The sequence below is a fragment of the Corvus brachyrhynchos genome, unplaced genomic scaffold (genome assembly GCF_000691975.1).
Source record: "Corvus brachyrhynchos isolate BGI_N302 unplaced genomic scaffold, ASM69197v1 scaffold80, whole genome shotgun sequence".
In the NCBI taxonomy this organism is placed as follows: Eukaryota; Metazoa; Chordata; class Aves; order Passeriformes; family Corvidae; genus Corvus; species Corvus brachyrhynchos.
Window position 1 is genome coordinate 11945460 of NW_008236769.1, and position 20198 is coordinate 11965657.

At 42.9% G+C, this 20198-nt stretch overlaps 2 protein-coding genes and 1 long non-coding RNA gene across 3 annotated transcripts in view; all 3 read right to left on the reverse strand.

Annotated features, from left to right (window-relative positions):
- The window catches only part of CUNH4orf48 (chromosome unknown C4orf48 homolog), a 14990-nt gene extending 9443 nt beyond the window's left edge, over positions 1 to 5547 (reverse strand). The window contains exons 1-2 of the mRNA XM_017727748.1: positions 3635 to 5547; positions 3359 to 3516 (exon numbers count right to left, since the gene is read on the reverse strand). Of these exons, the coding sequence (XP_017583237.1) occupies positions 3359 to 3516; positions 3635 to 3819 (343 nt within the window). The 5' untranslated portion in view covers positions 3820 to 5547. The remainder of the gene's footprint in view (positions 1 to 3358; positions 3517 to 3634) is intronic.
- Positions 5548 to 5644: 97 nt separating this feature from the next.
- LOC108445081 lies at positions 5645 to 11019 on the reverse strand. Its single transcript, XR_001859826.1, has 2 exons — positions 10837 to 11019; positions 5645 to 8909 (listed from the first exon to the last, which is right to left on the reverse strand). It is a non-coding gene; the product is annotated as an uncharacterized LOC108445081 (long non-coding RNA).
- A 3233-nt stretch (positions 11020 to 14252) lies between these two features.
- Positions 14253 to 20198, reverse strand: part of LOC103625638 — a 14889-nt gene continuing 8943 nt past the window's right edge. The window contains exon 4 of the mRNA XM_008645094.2: positions 14253 to 14968. Within this exon, the coding sequence (XP_008643316.2) occupies positions 14897 to 14968 (72 nt within the window). The 3' untranslated portion in view covers positions 14253 to 14896. The remainder of the gene's footprint in view (positions 14969 to 20198) is intronic.

The following is a 20198-nucleotide window of genomic DNA, read 5'->3' on the forward strand; positions in this document are numbered from 1 at the left end:
TGCCTATAAAAGAAAAGGGGGGGTTAGGAAAAAACTTCTTTTTTTTTTTTTTTTTTTTTTTTTAGTGGATTGCAGAGAAAATTAAAGAAAATAATCTGCAAGTATTAGCAGCAGTACCACTTCAAACTTGAACAGTCTTTTGCATATGCTAAATGCTGTGTATAAAGGACACAATTAATCATTGCTAATTAGAATTATTCATAAAAAGCTGTGCCTGGCTGTGTGACTGGCAGAGAGCAGGGGATAATGCCCTGAGCCAGATCTCAGTGCCACACACGGGACAGGATCTCTCTGCAATGCTAAGGAGAACTGTGACTCACTCTCATGCTCCTCTCCTGTGACTCCTGCACCTCCCACACTTGAACGGAGCATTGCTGCCCCTGTCCTGCTCGTGATGCTGCAGGAGGGACACATTCCTCCCACCAGGTGGGAGAGAGAGACTGTGTGGTCCATGCGGGAATGTTCCTGCTAAAGGCATGCTGCCAGCGCCACGTCGCACACCTGGGAACAGAGAAAAGCATTGAGCACCACACTGCTCTGCCCCACAGAAGGATGCTTAGTATGGTCCCTGCCCATCCTATATCCATATATATACACTAGAGCCTCCTTCCCCTCTCTGGGTCACCCAGGGTCCCCGAACCAGCAGTTTGCCTGGGCCGACAGTAAGGGCTGAAGTGCCAGCAGTAGGGAAGGTGTGTGCTCGTGCTGCAGAGGCAGTGCCCGCTAAATGGGTCCATGCCCACGGGAGTCAGCTCCTTGATGAGAAGTAGCCAGTGGAGCACCAAGCAGGGAAAGATCCAGGAATGTCTGTACTAGATCACATCAAAGTGAGTGCCCGACCCTGTGTCGAGTCTCCCTTGATCTACATCTCTTGAGGAATATTGCAAGCCTGGGAGCATTCCCAAGCCTTGAGAGCAGCTGGCATGGGACAGCTCATCTCTGGAACAGTAAAAAAAGTCTGTCTTCCAGATAGACAACTGGCCTCCTATCATGGACACAAGAGTGCAAGGGTCCATCCTAGCAGGTCGCTGGTACAGTCATGTCCCTGTGCCAGGGTGCATCGCTGGGCACTGTTATAGATGAGACCTTCATGGCCAGCAATGGGTGCCTTGGAAGAACAGGGCAAGTCTGGAGGGATGCATTCCCAAAGACCCTCCCAGGTCTCAGGAATATGCTAAGGCAGCTCCTGAGCCAGAAGAAATGCTGCTGTATCTAACAGCCTTTTCTAGAATTTTTTTCCCTTGAATTTAACCAATCAGTTCTGCCATCTCATGCAAACTTTTAGCACCCGCTGTCCTAAGGGAAGAGTTTCACAGGTTAACCATCAGGAAGAGCCCTAACAGGCAAAGGAAAGTGTCCGGAGCACTTAGCAGCTATGTAGCACTCTCTCAACAAGTGGCTGATGAGGAGCATGAGGAGTTTTTTGCGGCTTTAAATCTCTGGCCCTGCAGCAGTCCAAAACAATTTACAATTCACAATTAGCTGACAGCCTTGCTCTTGTCCTGGTCTCAGACAAAAATAGCATTATGCTTTTGTGGCAATGCTCGCAGCCTCTGTTCCTTGGGATGGGGCAGTGTGTCTCTGCAGGAACACTGCCACAGAAACACTCTGACCTGCCCTTCATTCCACACTCTCATGTGCAGGAGTAAGACAAGGAATCTTCCTCAAAGGCTGTTCAAGGGACTCCACAGCTTGGCTAGAGGATGGTAAAAAGATAGTAAAAACACTCCTTGATACTGTAAAAAGGAGGGGACAGACTTTTTAGCAGGGCCTGTTGTGATAGGACATGGGGTAATTGTTTTAAACTAAAAGAGGGTCAATTTAAATCAGTTAAAGAAGAAGTTTTTTACTGTGAGAGTGGTGAGGCACTGGTATCGGTTGCCCAGAGAGGTGGTGGATGCCCCATCCCAGGAAATGTTCAAGGTCAGGTTGAACTCAACTCTGAGCAACCTGATCAAGTTGAAGATGTCCCTGCCCATTGGAGGGGGTTGGACTAGATGAGCTCTAAATGGCCCTTCCCACCTTTCTATGATTTTATAATTCTCTGAGACCTGGGTCAGAAACCCTGAACCAGGAGTTTTGTTCTACAGATCAAACAGGAGTTTTCACTACACAAGTAGAACAAGAAACCACTGTATACATTTTCCCAAATGTGTTGACTTGCCTCTGCTAACAAAGACACACAAAGGGTACATACAATTTATTTTCCAAGCCTGATTTTCTCTTTGAGGAGATAAAATGGACTACTCATCACAAAACTCCTTAGAATTAATGAATGTCTAGAAAACAGACACACAAAATAGCAGTGAGGTCTGGTTTAGAACAGACCAAAACACAGCACTTATAAAAAAAAGAAGAGAATGGAAAAAGAGGGAAATTCAACATCTAAGTCCTGTGGAGACAAATACGCATAAATGTATTTGAAAAGTAGTAATGGAATTAATGGAGAATAAAATGCAGTGACTAAACCAGACCTTGTACTAAATATTTTGGTAGTCATATAAAAAGATAGCTGTGATACAAAGTAAGCATGACTAAGTACTAGAGATTTGTTTTTATCTTTCTTTGGTTTAAATTATCTTTTTTTTTCCCCAGAGGACATTTTATGTTTGTAATGAGTGGCTACTTCCCACTTGCTGTCACCAAAACACTGTGAGAACATTGACTCCGTCCCCTAATAACTTTGAACTATCGCCTCATTTTGGAGCTGAGAAAGTTTAGAGACTTACTCAAAATGACAGAGGAAGCTCTTATAGAACTGTGATCCAAATTCAAGAGCTCCCAGCTCTGTGGTGTGCTCAAGCTAGTCTGTCATATTTATTTATTTTTCAGGTTTGCAGGATTTCAGAAATTTATATATGCTTTACAAATGCACTATTTGGGTAAACACCCCCTGTGTTGATTTGTAGTAGTTACAAGAAAGTTGAACTTGACCTATTGTTCCAGCCATATACTAAAATAAGCAAGATGCAATGCCCCAGCAGAAATACACAGAAATTTCTTCTAACAATACTCAGACTAGTAAGGATATCACACGTATTGTGGCAAATCTGGAAATGAAACTTCCAAGAAGCAGATCTAAAAGACCTACAAACGAAGAGCTTGAATACCAGTTCAAATGAAAATTAGAGTATGCAGTTAGCATTTTTTTCCTAAATAACTACTAATCCTACTAATCCTATGCTTGCTTGAGGTTTCTATGACTGTTGTTTTCATGTGCTTTGCTGACATGGCACAAACTCATCATTACTGCCTCGTTAATCAGGCAACACAAAGTTCCCCTGGAGCTGAGTGCCCGTGTGGCTGCTGAGGGTGCAGTGGAGGAGGGCAGGCAGGACAGGGTGCAGCAGGGACCTACTTTCTGCAGGGATGACACTCCCGGAGTCCTGGCCAGCCCCCACGAGCCCCGCGCTGAGCAGGCTGAGCACCGAGAGGAGCAGGATTCCCACACGCATCTCGCTCCACACAGACGGCAGCGCCATTGCTCTCATCAATAATTCAAGCTGTCTTCCCTGCCTGGAACAAGGAGAAGCAGTGAAAATCAGCAGTTTGCTCCCTGCATGTTCCTCACAAAGAAGTGGATGAGACACGATAAGCACAGGCGCTGTGCACACACAAACCCACTCGCACACACCACTGCCGTGACACGCCATGGGCTCGAGATGCACCCCAAGGACCAGTTTGCCCAGTACCTGATCTTTCTCTTCGCCTGTGTGCCAGACCCTTGGAGCAGCTGTAGCGAGCAGGCAAGGCTCCAGCAGCCACTCTGAGCATGCGCCCCTTCTGCATCCCCTCTTCCCTGATTAGGGTCATTGCCATGGAGATTTGCTATAGCAACACTGAAAAATTGGAGCTGCCAAGTGGAGAAGAAGATTTAAAGAGACCACAATGTGATGGATGGTCACTGCTCCTCTGCTCCCAAAGGCCATGCCCTCTCCTTGGCAGACACTGGCTGCTGCCACCCACATAAGAGAGTCTTGGGCAATTTTTGTATTTGTTGCTGTTATTCCCAAAGGGACTGAGCTGAAATACAGAGCTCCCATCCCTTGCTTTAGCTGTAACTCACTTAAAGTGAGATTTCATTCTGTGAGGTATCAAATGAGATGAAAACTCAGAAGTTTGCTTGGATAAATGAAGTTGCAGGGCCTGCTGATGGTAGCCCATACTTTGGGGAAGAATGCATTATGGTCTTTGTTTAACTACACTGAAAACAAAGATTTGTAGACAAGAGCACCCCTGGCACATGGACCAGCCACATGAAAATAGATCCTACACAGCATCACACGAGGTAACCGTGATAAGAGCCCAGCCAAAATGTACACACTGCAAAAGTTTAAGGATGCTCTCTTCAAGCTCAACTTTTGATCTGGGATCAGCCTATCTGCTAATAGGCTGTGTCCTGACAAAGTTCAAGCAGGAGGCTTCCAGGACAGGGAATCTGTGTAAGCACCTGGCTGAAACCAAGCATTCAGATGGGGGAGGTGATACCGTTGGGAAAAGAGAAAGCGATGCTCTAACATGTACCTGCTTCCCCCAGAGCACAATTAAAGGCTCATTTTGCAACATAAGTGTTCAATTAATGTCTTTGTTGTTCTCTCACAGAAGTACACTCCATCTCTTCTCACCGAGGAGAAGCTCCAGCCTTCCTCGTCTGTACAGAATAACCACCCTGCCAGGCTGTGGAGCTATCAGTCTTCCCAGACACAGACATCGTTTATCCTTGGCTTTCTTCAGCCCTAGAGGCTGTCACCAGCACTGCACTCTGCTTCCGTTTCACTTGTTCCTGTGGCTTCTTCAGAATTACCTCTTACAGCCCTCCCTTCAATGCTTGTGCTTTTGGACCAGGTTAGTTTAAAAGTCCTCTCACAGGACTTTCTGGAAAAGTGGACGTGCCTTGGAATTGCCTCTCTTGCAAAAGAGGATTTTGCAGGGAGCAGCCCAGAGTGGTGGAAGCAATTCCTACAGAAATGACACACTGCCAAATTTTTAGCCCACAGTACAACTGAAACTCAAATTCCCCTGTGTGGAAGGTCCAGATGAAGGTCTCAGTCACTGGGATCTTCATGAGGTGAGTCTGGCACCAAAATGGCTCCTCTGGCTTTGTGAGAAGCTGAGACTCCTAATCCAAGTTCTGATGCTGGATGCCTGAAGGGAGGTTGTGTGAGATGGACCAGTTTTACATTGTTTGCGTCATCCGAGGCCTCAGATGCCTGTTAAAGGAGCAGCTCCGTAAGACCCAGGGTATCAACAAACAACATTGTACAGCTAGACAGTACACCCATCTAGAGCTGGTCACAAAGTCTAGCCTGATGTGCAGTTTTAACTAACATCCAATGGAAATTCTGGCACGTAATCCAAAATCCTTACACTTCCATTTACCCTGGTGTATGTGTTTCTTGCCCATACCCTTGTTATGGTCCCAGGGCTATAACCTACTTCTCGTACGTGACTTTCAAGAAAGGGACAGGAAGGAATTACCTACAGGTGCAATAACCTTTATAGGTAGAAAGCACTGTTTCTTATAGTACTTTTTCAAGGTATCAATATAGACTTCTCTAAAATGGTAACTATTGTGATATCTGCAGTAGGGCATTCTGTATGCACCACCTAAAGGAGTACAAGGTGTTATTTCAGTGTTACTTACACTATTAAGCTTAAAATACTGTCCTTTTTTTTTTTTTTTTTTTTGCTCAGTGCCAACATAAAACAATCAGACACTGCACTTACAGAGTCTGGCCAGTTTTTGAGTAAAACACCAGGGTCTTTAGGAAACATGAAGAAAGTTTCCAGCTCCTCCTGCTAACAGAACCATGAGGTCCAAGATGTGATTCTCAATTCACAGGGAACAGGAGCCAGTATGAATGGAAAAGTTCCAGAAATCTGTGCTATTCTCTCACCTCCAACAAAGCTGAAGAAGAGAGACACGTGAAAACATTTGCATGACTTGCTTTGCTATTACATTCACTATTGGCTATCACCATAGCTAAGGGATACCAGTACTAAATTAACTTTGGAAGGTGAGAAAATTCCAAGAGATTCGCAGAAGTCCATTTGTGGTTGGAAGGATATAATAGTGAATCCCAGAGGGCTGTTGGAAACACTTATACTTATCTTTTTCAATGGAGAATACACACCTAATAATTGTTTGCTAAAAGAGAAAAAGAGTTTCCTCCAAAACAATCAGAATGATCAGGCATTTAAATGGAAGATGATTAGTGATGATAGATATCTGGTAGCTTTCTTGGAAAATTTCGTATTGATGCCTAAGTGTTACAGGTATTGAAAGTTACATCTTTGAAGCGGAGGAAGAAAATTTATATATCCAGTTAAAATGACATACATTAGAGGCCTGAGTTGAATAGGTGTGCATAAAAGCAAGATGCAAGCAAAGGTTCTGATTTTAGAACTAACTCCATTATTACAGTGATGGGCACACATGGCAAACAGGGCAGTTAATCCCAGCCTAATATGAAGTGCTAAATCATTGCCTACTAACAAGGCCACAAGCCCTTTGTTGGACTCAAACAGAGGAAAAAACCACAGGCACAGAAGAATCTGTGTCTGGTCACTACTACCTGAATAACAGAAGGAGAGGAGAATAACCCCAGGCATAACCCCAGAGAGGCCAAAACACAAACCCAGATACAAACAGTGTGAAACATGAAGAACAGCAAGAAAGCATCCTTTAAATACAAAGGGAGTAAAATAAGGAAGACAAAACCCAAGGGAAGGGTTTATTCTCTGTTCAGCAGAAGGGGAAACTCAACCAAGTTGATGCCTAGAAAGTGATACAGGGCTAAACATCTCTTTTATCTACCGACGAAAATAAGGAGATCTGGTGAGCAGGAGGCTCACACAACTAATACCAGTGAACGTATTTTAGGTAAGAACATCTAGCAGAAATTTACTTTGGTTACTGATGCTTGTAGGTTTGTGACAGGTCCCTTTTCTATGATTTGATCTGCCTGGAGCTCCTTTTTAGTCTGGGCTGTCACTAGACCTACCACAGGAGACTGAAAGAAGGACCTAAAACAACAACCACCAGCAATTATTGCTGAGAGCTCAGGGAAGATGTAAGTTATGCCAGCCTTGGAAAAGGGTAAGTGCAGTGACTGTGTTTAAAATGAGGAAGAGAAACTGGAAAATGACACACAAGCCAATTTACCATCCATCCCTGAGAATGTTCTTGAAGCAATAATCCCACCAACATTTTGTAAGTGTTTGAAAAACAAGAACTGGAGTTGCAAATAAGAGCAAGAATCAAGTCAAACTGGTTTGTTATCCTTCTGTGACAGGGTAACAGGCCTTGCAGATAAGGAAAGACAAATTTAATCAACTTCAAGGCGATTTCTACTGCTGTGTCACACAGCATTGTCAGAAGCGAACTAAAGAAACCTCTCTGAGGCCAGCAAGACTGGCTGGGTCACTGCTCAGAGTCAGCAGTGGGTCACTGTCACCATGGGAAGATGTATCACATCAGGACTGCAAAGACTCCCTTAGTTCAGGTGTTATTCAGCATTTAATTAGACAACTGGATAATGAAGAAGCAGAGTGGTCATTTAAGATGTAACATCAGCCTGGACGTTATAAGCAAAGCTGGGGGAGAGGACTAGAATTCTAAATCAGGCAGACAAGTTGGAAAAAAGGGTCTAAAAACTGAATACAATTTTATAAAAATGAGAACAAGGTGCTACACTTCATCAGGAATAATCAACAGCTCATATTTGGAATGGGGAACAGCCCATTAAGTGGCACTTTTATAGTGAAACTAGGAAGTCACAAACTAAAATCAGTTTATCATATTCTGTCATTCCCCCCAAAAATACAGTTATACTGGGATATACAAAGAAAAGTGCACAAGCTTAGGCAGCCTTCAGCAGAAGGTCTGAGCTGCAGTGCTGTGTCTGGTTTGGTCACTGCAGTACTAGGAAATATCAGAGACACCAAGAGCAGCAGAAATAACCACAGATTTAAATAGCATCCAGGAGGCACAACCAAAGCCCCTGGAAAACGTCTTAGTAATGAGGATGGCACTGGGATGGATTTCCTGTGGAAGACAGGGGAATATTTAAGCCTGCAGGTATAAACTAGACATCATTTGGGAATGGCATTGGGATAGTGGCCCTGCATAAAGACAAGGGAAGAATGGAGTGATTTCTTAACGATACCTTTCCCTTCCTGTTTTTCCCAATTCTGTGATTAAGAATAATTTTGTTCCCCAGGCAGTCACTTCCAACTCTCTGTGTTGTAATTCCAGCAAATACAGACACCCCTGGGAGAAATTATTTGCCCTTGTGCAGCATCTGAAATTCAGACTAATTATTTCTCCTCCCTCAGTTATCAGGGCAAAGGAAATGTTTTTTCTGGTTTAAGCAAGTATGATGTCAGAACATGCCCATTCTGGGATGGGTCACTGATAAAGCAGTTCAGAGATATTTGGCTGTAGGGCAGTTGCCAGGTTTCACAGTTTCTTAATCTGCCTTTAACCAAGTAAACCACAACCTTGCCAATGAATTGAGAGGTGAGAGGCTGGTGCACTGTTAGACATTTTAGCCCATAAACAGAATCAATTGTATTGTCTTTTTTTCTGACAGCCATCTTAGGCCTGAGAAGGACTGAAAATTAAATCACCTTATACTTACCTTGTCCCTCATGCTATGAGATAATTGCTTGATGGCTCAGTATCTTCTTTAAACACTAAGTCAGAGGTTTGGTGAGAGGCAAAATTCTCCCTCGTGAAAAGACCAATTTGTTCTTGGCATCATTGCTTGACAAGTTCCCTATCTCAGAGCCTCCTGGAAAACCCTTCAAGAGTTGACCACAAGCTGAACCTTGGTCAGACTGTGAGGCTTCGAGACACCAAAACTGTCCCAATGAAGTTCACGTGACACTGCAAAACAGGCATGTGGCTGCAAACAGGGAGTATGACAGAAACTTAGCACTAAGATCCTTCAGTGTAGGAACAAGTCAACTCCAAGAACCCTCTTTCACCACAGTGCAAAATGTGGGAAAGCACCCAGGATTGATCAGTTCTCCAAAAATAACTGAAGCCAAGTGTGACAAGCATCTTTAAACGCTTTCAAAAGCCTAGAATGGTTTCAGCTACACAGGAGGGGCTGTGTCAAGCTGTTGTGAAATGAAGGTCAGTTCAGGCTTTTGGTTCCAAGAAAAAGTAAGAACCACTGGCAAAATACCAGTTTTCCTGGTTTATTTATGAGGCTTGCACTGGACTGCTGGAAATCCAGCAGGCATCACTGTGCTGGACATGGGGTCAATTTACAGCATAGGCAAGGGTTGTGTGCTGCTTGTGTGCTCTGAATGCCACTGGGGACGAAGCTGAGCTATTTGCCTTGCTACTGCCAATCTTATCCCTGTCTAGGAAGATATAAGCATGCTGTTGTTTACTTGCTAGTGAATTGTGTGTAAAAATCCTTTCTGAATTTTTATGTTTGGGAAGAAACAGTTGGTTGATTTTTTAAGTGCTGGTATTTGGGCAGGTTATTCCACGGCTACCAAAACCAGAGTGACTGAAGGCACAGACAGTTCTCTGCACAGCCTGTCTGTGCTTACAGAAAGGGCAGGTGGGGAGATCTCATTCTAGTTTAGGAAATCTATTGACTTCCAGGACGTGGCTCAAACTTCCACGGGTAAAATGGTATATAAACCAAACCATACTTTCAATGTGCAACATACCAGCTGTCAAAGGGCATGCAAACATTGTTCAGGTCCTGCTTCAGTGCAAGCCCGAATTGTGTGTTACATTTAGTGCTGTTAGCTGAAACCAGACACGGTTCACAGGCTGGATGCTGTGGTACAGTGTATATATAGTCCAGGATGAATGCAAGAGCTGCTTAGGCAAGAAGTCTTGTGTATCAAATCTAGTGCATGGATGAAGTTCTGCTCTTCAGCCGGGGAAGAAGAATAGCCCACAATGCCCAGAACTCTGAGTGACAAGTTTTAGCACTGCAGGTGGCCTCCATGAAAGCCTGGACTTCAGGCAGTCACAAACAGTAACTCTGGGTTTTTTCCTGAAGTTTGTGTCTCTCCCCAGACCCTATATTAAACTGAAAAGTTGCAGAGTGCAACTCCACAATCCCCTTTATAAGTTGCAGTCAAAAGATTAATAGATATAACCTCACTAAACCTGTGAACTTTAAAGCCCGTTGGGATTTATGCAATGGAAGATGTTAAGCTTCACCTGGCTCAGTGCAGGAGCCACACAAAACAACAGATTTGGTCAGTACTGGTTGCCTAAATTAACTTAACAAAAGTTAGTCCAGATTAGTATTAAAAGGTACTTTCTGTTAGCAAATCTTTCCATTAATTTGGACTAGATTAAATTTATAAAGAAAATCTCCTATGTTTTCTATTTTGTAGAAAACTCCCTTAGATGAATATCCTTATACATACCAAAATGTCATGTTATCAACACTTTTAGCACTTAAAGCTAAATAGAAGCTGTGTTTTTCTCTTTCTCTAACAATTCATACAGGTCCCTAACTGCACAAAAATCCCAGTGATGGGATTCCTTCATTTTTCTGTCTGTGTTGCCTACTGGCTTTTGCATAGCCAAACACTTTATGGACTTTAGGAATAAAATAAAAGAATTGGGTAAAAATAAAGTTTTTTTTAAAAAGCATCAAGCATCAATTCTTAGAAAACATCTATCTAACAGTTAGATGTGGCTCAGGGCTGAGGCTACCATTCTGTTTGCCTGAACATGAACATTAAGTGTTAAGTGCAGCTATTAATGCACACACACAGAATATTCAGATCCCCCCACATCTAAACAAGAAACTGAACATTGTTTTCCCTTGAAATCTGCATCCTGCTTACCCTGTGGAAGGGTCTAACATGCATCACCAGCCAGCAGTCTTTCCAGCTGATTTGGACTCTCAAAGAAGTGAAGCTGTGTGAAGAATAATGAGAGGGTTGCCAGTCCTGTCCCATTTTCAGACTCTCTTGACGAAGAGACAGTCTATAGTTTTGTCACTTAAATGACCAGAAAAGTGCAGTGTCACTTACTTCAATTTAAACAGCAAAAGGTGCTCAAGGCTAACGAAGACAAGCTGATGCGTTAGCAGGTTTTCAGACAGTTCCAGGTTCAGAGCAGGAATCAAATGATGACAGCCCTGACTGTGAAGAAGGAAAAGTGTAGGCAGATCAATGTAAAAATAGAATTTCTGCAGATATTTGCATTTCCTTTCTCATGGCATCCATGCCTGGAACTCTTCTTCTTATTCTTTAAGCCACCTTTTAAACTTCAGGTGTTTAGAGGTCTTGAAAATATCATCTCTGCCACTTCCCATCTCTACAAAGTCACAGCTGGAGCAGCAAGATGGAGTTGGAAGGTTAAGGAATATCTAGAGGGAGATTAAACTGCAAATCTATGCATATAAATGAATACTGTGCTTGAAACTTGAGGAACAGGCCAGGATATTTTACATTATGATTTTTATTTAATAAATTGATGATACCTAAAGGTGTGATGGCCACCTGACAGTGCAATTGACATGACAATTTCTCTGCCCCAAACAGCTTTCAGTGCAGTCACAAAGTGAGAGGCACCACATAATGTAGAACAGGGAATAAAACAGGACAAGGTGGACAGTGAGAAGGATGCATGAGTGTTCTAATGACCCCATTATATTTATGTGTAACAACAGTTTGGATTAAACAGGAACCTTTGGATATTTAGGAGAAAAAATGCACATCTTGTAGGACGCACAGCAGCAGATTCCCACAACTGGAACACACGGGAGGTCAAGAGCATCATCCTCATGTTTGCTCTGACCCTGCCTCCAGCAGGTTTTGTTCAGTGCATCCCACTGCTTGTTTGCAAAGGGATAGCAAACAGCCATTCTCTGATCACTTATGGTTTTATAAACTTCTATCATCCTCTTCAGCCATCTCTAGTCTAGACTGAAAACTCCCAGTCTGTACATTGCTTCTGTTTATCCTAGCTCCTTTGTCAGCACTTTATATGGTTCTGCTGTATTCTTGTTCTCTATAAAAATGGTCTTGAGTCTTGTCACTGTGTCATACTAAACCTGACTTTACATATTCAAATTCTTCAAAAGTTTCTTTCCCATAATAGATATTCTAGTTGCTGGGTGCAATTCCCACATCTCCCTGCCAATCCTTTTTCAGAACTGGTGGCATATTAGCTGCTCTCTGCCATTTTGATGGTTTTGAATGAGAGGTAATACAGAACAGTCATTGAATGAAAAGAGAATAGGAAAGATGGACTTTAAAACAGCGTGCAAAAACCTCCACTAGAAAAATCCTGGTCCTATTAGAGCTCTGCAGATGGAAAAGAACCTTAAATTTTTCAGATTCTGAGGAAGAGAATGAGAAAGTTATTCCCCTTTCCCCATCCATCCCCCTCCTGGCTCCTTTGTCTTGAGGCAACAGCCCAATTCTATCTTGTGTTTCACTTCTGCAGTTCCAACATAAAGTAGAGGTGAATCATAGAGTTGTACCAAAATGACTGAAGGAAAATATTTCCACAGGGTCAGATTTTCTTTTGCTCAAGCCAGTGTCTGTGCAATCACCAAGGGAAAAATTTATGAAGATCTATAGGTGTTTCCATCTGGCAAACATGGCTGGGTTCCTGTTCACACCTGTAAGAAGCCAGTGAGATTACATCAGCCTGGGGGACAGTGCACAGAATAATTCAGCTTCAGGAGCAGAGCTTTCATCTGAAACAGAGCTGTTCTAGGACTTCCTCCAAGTTTTGTAAGAGAAATGTTGGCTTTTAGGTAAAAAGAGGCTGTTCCACACAATGTCTTCCCTGGACAGGTGAATTCCTCTTCCTTGGGAATGAGATGCTGATGTTGCTCACACCATAGTCACTCACTGCTCTGGCAGTGCTGCCAGCTGGACTACAGGGGCTGCTGACCTGAGGAGTATCAGCCCCACCACCCACAGCTGCAGTGACTACAGGGTCACCAGGATGAGGGGCCTGGAGAGCACTGAGAAATCCCTGGAACTAGAGGGAGGGCAGTGCCAAAATGGAAGGGGGAATGGAGTTTGAAATGCAGAGGAGAGAAAAGACAGGTCCAGAGCAAAGCAGGGGAACGAAGCCAAGCTAGAGCAAGATGGGGATGAGCCAAGTGCAGCAAAAGCCAAGGAGCTCCAAGAAGCCATTGTACTGCAGCCAGGATCAGCTGAAGCCCTCCAAAGGAGGCTTTGCTCCCCAAAATCCTGAGAGTGCTCTGCCATGCATAAGGACTGCTGCCCCTTCCCACTCTCTGGGAGGGGTGAGGCTTGCAGTGATTCTGACTCTGCCAAGCAGCCCGAACTGAGCACTGCCAGTGCTCCCATGCTGTGTGAATGAACTTGGTGAAAAACACACAGCACAGCTGCTCCTTGAGGGAATTTGGAAAAATAACATCAGAATCCCCTCTCCAGTTCACGTTGGGCTTCTGTGCTGGCCTGTGTCCGAGTCACACACAAAAGGGCATGCTGCACTTCTCAGTGTACACGAATTGGTTTTCTAAGCTCTGGAGACATTTGGGAAGCCACTCAGGGTTCCTATGGTGTTCCTCTGCTCCCACAGCTGTTGTTACCATACCTACAGCTGCAGTGGCAGAGCAGTAGTTGTGTTTCCTCTCTCATCCACTTCCAGCAAAGTCAAACCAATTTAGTTACAGAAGCAAGGCCACAGGCAGGGACTTTCTTCCAAATTCAGCTGAAGAGATTCCTACCTTCAGATGTCCTATCCACTTCCCCAGCCAGGTCTCAGTGGTGGAAGGGTTTGAGACAGCTCTAAATCACATCCGACAAACTCCAAGCACCTGCTCACAGTGCTCAGCCTGTTTCAGACTTGAGAGTGGACACAGTATCTTACAATGAAGGGGGAGAGGTGAGGATAAAACAACCTCAGATTTCAGGTACAGAAGTCTTTCTTCATCCCTGACACAAAAGGAGCTTTTCAAAGGCAACTATGAGGGAAAACCAAAACATTTGGAGTTCGGTCCAGCACAGGATGGACTAAATATGTGTGACCTAATCACTGTGTTTCACTCGAAGAAAAATAAGGCACAGTCTCATGAAGAAACTTCTTGGCACTGCACAGAGCTTTCCTTCAATGTGATGCTGAGCAGTTGCTGGTGGCAGCATTTGGTACAGCTGGAACTGGCCAGGCTGCCTAGTCATACCCTGATTCTCCTTTTTACTCTATCCATTTGACCTGCTAAAATAAAGCTATTTAGAAATTCACTACGTTAAGAATGGAGGGTCCAGGGAAGGAAGGGAAGAAATCAAACATTTTAATTAAAGAAAATAATACTCTTCTGCAGGGTAACAGAAGGCCCAGCACTGAGATATAAACTCTTTTGGTCCAAGAACAGCAGACACGTAACTCCTCATGACACACACCTCATTACAGCTGACAGAACTACAACATGCCTGAAGGTGGTCACAGCACAGACAACAAACAGAAAGGACTTCATCATCTTTAATACACAGGCAAAGCCTACAGAGACCACAATGTCATGTCTCAGTGTAACTGGGTAAGTTGCCACAGACATATGTTCATTTTAGAGACAAAAACTAGCTGCATGTGTCTCTAGGGCACTGTTCTCCAAAATTATATTGTGGGTTACACTTGGCAAATTCTGATTTAAAAATCAAAGCAGGTACATTTTCCCTCCACTCTAATATCAAGTAACAGATTTACTGAATTGAGCCGTTACTGGCAATCCAGCAGATGTGAAAAGAGGGTACTTTTAAAAAAGATACAGAACAGACCAATACATCAGACACAGGCCCCGAATTTCATCAGTACATTGGGGCATACATGCTTGCAACATGAACTCCATAAAGCTGTATTTTATACAGCTGCATTTTAAAAACCACTGGTCAGGTGGCTCTCCTCAGGTGTCTCCAGGATTCAGTTCAGTAGATTGGCAGCTACACAGTCGCACAGATTTCTCTTTTCCACCTGAAGAAGCAGAGTTTCTGTCTATAAGAGGGAGGAACAACATCATCAAAAAACAAGCATCAGCATTGTAAAACTAATTCACTCCCAAAGAAAAATCCATTTTATTTTTTAATCTACAATTTGGAACTAGTGGTATGAGATGAATTTTGGGGTAAAAAATCAGATTTATTTTTACTGCTCTGCAAAATGATTTTGCTTTTGTGGGATTAATTGGCATACCAACATAGCACTACTTCCTGTGACATGGAGAAATTTATTTTTCTTTCCTGCAATCTTACTTCAACAGCAAAAACTGGAGCATAAGCTTGGAGGTTCATTAGAGGCTTACCACCCCACCCACCCCCAAAATCATGTCAGAAATTTTATTTTACTTAAAAACAGACTCAAAATTTAAACTTAGAATATTACAGCCTGGATCCACTCTCAGGGAAGAAATTAACTTCTTTAACTTCTCCTGTTTCACTGATAATACAAAAATTCAGTTGTTACTGATAATATGCTTTGGAGCCTAAAACAGACAAGAGGTGCCAAGCTGACATGGAGCCATCCCAGTTCAAAAACATTATGAGATTCCTGGCTTCTTTAAGGAAAGAGGTCCAAACTGGTGAAAGCAGAGGTCTCTGGGTTCGTCAGTATCAGGAGATCTCTGTTGCCCACAGATCCCTGCTTCTGAAGCAACAAGGGTGGATTGGAGACTTCTGAGAGCTGGAGCTGGGAATGATCAGAAAGGCCTGCATTCTCTCAGCCTAGTTGTGTGAGAAAGGGCTGAGGACCAGGGAAAGGCAGCAGGGCTACATAAGGAAATTTTGGAGTCCTTCCTCTCTAGCACATACACACACGCACACTTGGGTTTTCTTGGCTGTCTGGAACAATTGTTGCTTCAGCAGATGCATGATGGAGCATGTTTGACACCAACATCATAGCTCCACCTCAGTTTGCCTATCATGAGCTGAAGCTGTATCTTAGAATTAGCCTGATCCAAGAGAGGACTTCCCCCTTATTGTCATGGGACACAGTAGCTGTGGGAAGTCTACTCACCAGATTGATCCCTACCGATGTAGGCAGCTCCATATTAAAAAAAAAAAAAAAAAAAAAAAAAAAAAAAAGGCATTATGAAGACTACCAGCTCTAAATGCCAATCAAACCCATCCTTAATCTGCCTGATTTGAGATTTTCATATGAGATGGAGTTGCCTGTGATTAAAGGCTGTGTTTTAAAAGCTGTGTTATCTATTGACCCACATCAGCAAAGGCACTTAGAGCAGAGCTGAGCTGAAGCATCCTGCTCTCCACTTGCCTTCTTAGAAGGCATTATGAAGACTACCAGCTCTAAATGCCAATCAAACCCATCCTTAATCTGCCTGATTTGAGATTTTCATATGAGATGGAGTTGCCTGTGATTAAAGGCTGTGTTTTAAAAGCTGTGTTATCTATTGACCCACATCAGCAAAGGCACTTAGAGCAGAGCTGAGCTGAAGCATCCTGCTCTCCACTTGCCTTCTTAGTGCAGGAAAAGCCATCTGCTGCTCAGGCTTCCCCCCCCCTGCCCCAGATGATAAATCTCAGGAAAGACCACAGCCCTGTGGTTTTATATTAAATCAGGTATCACCTTTGATTGTTTCAGCCACCCTGCAAAACTGAAAAGATCTGATCAGACTTTGCTAATCATTGAAAAGACACTCAATATCACCACCTTTTCACCACCTCTGACATCATTTGCAATGGTTTGCATAAGGGAAGTTGACAGCATGCCAACCATCTCCAAGATGCTCCATCTTTGGAACTGAGCCCCAAGGCTGCTCACCATCTTATGTACCTTTAATAATATTTTCAAGCCTTTCTTTTTGTTTTCAGGGACACATCTAGCTTACTGTGCTTTAAACATACTAAATAACCACTGACAGTTGATAAAGCAATAAAGACCAACATGAACGTTAGTAAATACAGCTTTGCTGACTGTTCTATGAGTGTGATCACAGAACTGTTTGCTCATAGATTTGTTATTATTGCCTGGTAGGTTAAAGCCTGTTCTAAAAAAAAGAAAACCAAATCAAAACAGCACCAACCAACCAACCCAAAACTAGGGAAAAAGAAAAACAAACGCAAGCCAAAACCATGAAAAGGAATCAGATTTCGAACCTACAAGAAAAAGATATTAAGTTCCAGCTAAAAATGCAGTTACTGATCTCTTTAAAGTTGTAATGCAACGTCCACTGGTTAACTCTGAAAAACGGGCTGGAGTTCTGAAAACAAGTGCAGACTTTGAGTGAACTGTGTAGCCCATGGACTGCATTTGTTTTGCAAGGTTTGTTTTATGGCTGAACCCCTGCTGGGCTCTGTCTTGAGAAGCTTTTAGATGCCACAGGGAGCTGGCTGTGAACTGGCTTAAGAGTTGTGGTGGGAGCAGCTCCCTCCCAGCAGCACAAGACCCCTCTCCCCAGTTCATGATCACATACGGCACTTGGGCTGAGTGGTGAATCACAGATATCCCCAGAATATATTGCCCAGAGTTAGTTCTCACTGCCAAAACAACTACTCCAGCCTGCAGCCTTCTCTGAGGGGCCAGCAGCAACAAAAAACAGGACAGAGAGGGGTAAACAGATCTGGTATGTGTAGAAATCAGCCTGTCAGAAGTGGTTTGTGACCCTTCTCATACAGCCAGCCTGACAATTAGTAGGGAATCATCATCTCAGCGTAGCTTACAAATACAGCTAGTTTTGGAAAAGGAAGGAGATCCAGTCTATGGCCTTCATAAAAGGGTTATGTAAGGCTATAGATGGTCTATGCTGGAGTCAGTTTGCTTTGAGACACCATGTAGAGCAACCCAGGGCCAAATGAAGTGTGAAAACTCTTGAGCTGTGCAATAAAACCATATACAGGCTTCCCCTGTACAGAACTGCAGGGTAAGATGTGCAGGAGGAATTAAATGAGAATTTTCTCTCTAAGCTTTTGGGAATCCCTCCCCCTCCAACACAGTTAGGAGCTGCTTAGTCATCATCTAACAATCTTGCCCACAAACAAAGGAGAGTTTTTCAAGGAAATCAGTGTCTCCAGTGGGAATATTAACAAAGGGAATTGTATTTTCAAGGACAGAAATACTTGCCCCACAAAGTAGCAAAACAGACTAAGATAGTCAAATGTGAAATATATAGATATATATATGGCTGAAAGCAATGATCCTAAAACCCTCAGCTTGAATCAATTTGGGCCACAACTGAATAATAAAAGTAAGAGTTAAAATATCATAGAAGGCAGTTCCAAGAAGTCTTCAACTGTTAATTATTCCCATGTCTTTTGAAGATGTAGGCAGAATTCCTAGCTTAATGACTGGAACAGGCCTGTTCTAGTTATGGGGATCTGAAGGATTTCAATATGGATTCAATTATTTAGATTTTAAAGTGATAAGGAAGTGATAGGTTTGTTTTCATGAGAATATATCACATTTTCAGGCTTCCTGTCAAATCTACAAGTGTGAAAGCCAATAATAGGACATTCATCTCAACTGACTTTTTTCTATCCTCATTTTATCTCTTTGGCTGGCTTTTGTTTTTAATAAGTATTAAAACACTTGCTATCTTTTGGGTTCTTACTGCTACTCCTGCTTTGGATATCTGTGTTTATAAAGTTTTTCTCTTGGTCTGCAAGCTGAAGGTTTCATAAAGGTCACTGCCATAGCCAGACACTCAGAGAAAACTTTAAGAGATTTTGCATCAAGATGTAGAAAATCTGGTGAAAAGTTCATAGGTTTGTAGAAGGAAAAGGTGTGCTAGAACCACTTTACAGCACAATCTGAACATCTTGTTTGGCCTGTATACAGTGCTCAGCAGATTCATTAGCAAGATTTCTTCATGAAGCCCAAAATATATTTGACCTGTAATTATTGAACAGATTTTGTTTAGCTGTAAATGTGCTACATACCAATCTGGTTCTGCTGGAATGTTTGTTTCTTTTTTTTTGTAGAATGTCACAATTCAAGGTATATTTGTTCATGCACTTGCAGTTTCACCTAAGCATCAAGGACCATTCCTCAAAGACAACAGTTCACAGGCTTTGACCTGGGAACAACCTTGACCATAGATCAGAAAAGCAGAAAAGTTTCAGTGCCTTCTGTTGAACAATCTGTGCAGGAGTGTATCTATAGCACTTCAGCTAAAGGGTACACGGGAGGTGGGGACAAAGCCACCCTCCTGGGACACCACCATCTGACAGCAGCTGGGATGCAGGTAGGCACAGATTGCAGGCTGCAGCAGCAAGAGACAGATTCAACATCCCCCACAGAAGGGAGGTACCAACCCTGGCAAATTCTGCACACCGACTGCAAGCCAAACAAGTTTCATTCCCTATGCTGTTCTACTTTGTGGCATTTTTCATCATTATGAAATCAGAGAAATGTAAAAACTCTCTACGGATGATGTTTTCTCCCTTAGCCTCTCCCCAGGGATAAAAGCATGTGCAGGGAGTATTTTGTTTTAGTAGGCTTTTTGTTTGAGCTGGGTCTCTTTTTTTTGGGTAATAAATGTAAGTTATTTTCTCACCTATAAGTTATATACTCCCCCTGACATAAAAACAGCCGTGTGTGCTCAGCATTTGGAATGAGAAGAGCAGCACTAATGCTATAATTCAGCAAGAGAAGGCTAGAGGGCAGAGGATAGTCAGTTCACACTTTCCTATACTTCTTATTGTCCCTGATACCCCAAAGCAGAAGAATTCCACAGATTATTGCACAGAGAGGTGAAATGTAATTAACCAGCCTCACCTTAGAAGACAGGATAGTACAGTTCACTGAGTGTGCAAAATCCATCCACCTTATCTGCTTTTATCCACAGCATTTTCTTTTATATTGAAAAAAAAATTAAAAAGAAGACATTTAATGTTTCCTTACCCTTGTGTCTAGACTATATGCCGTCTTCTTTAAATCCTGCAGAGCTCTCTGCATGAACTCAAAGGCATGGCAGTCAACACAAGGGCGGCCTAGGAGAGCATTTAGTAGAGCACTTAGTGGAGAATCATGACTACATGGCATGAAGAATTAACTAGAAGGATTAAACAGTGATTTTGAGCATCAGAAAGAGCTACAGGAAAGAGTCCACGGAGTGAGTACTGATGCTCTTGAACAACCCAGGTGATTGTAAATGGTCCACTATGATTGCCCACCCAGTCTCTCAATGATAAAAGAATTACTTCAAATTTACAATAATATTTTTCTTCCTGCCATATTGCTGTTCCACTTTTCCTTCCACAGATCATTGTAT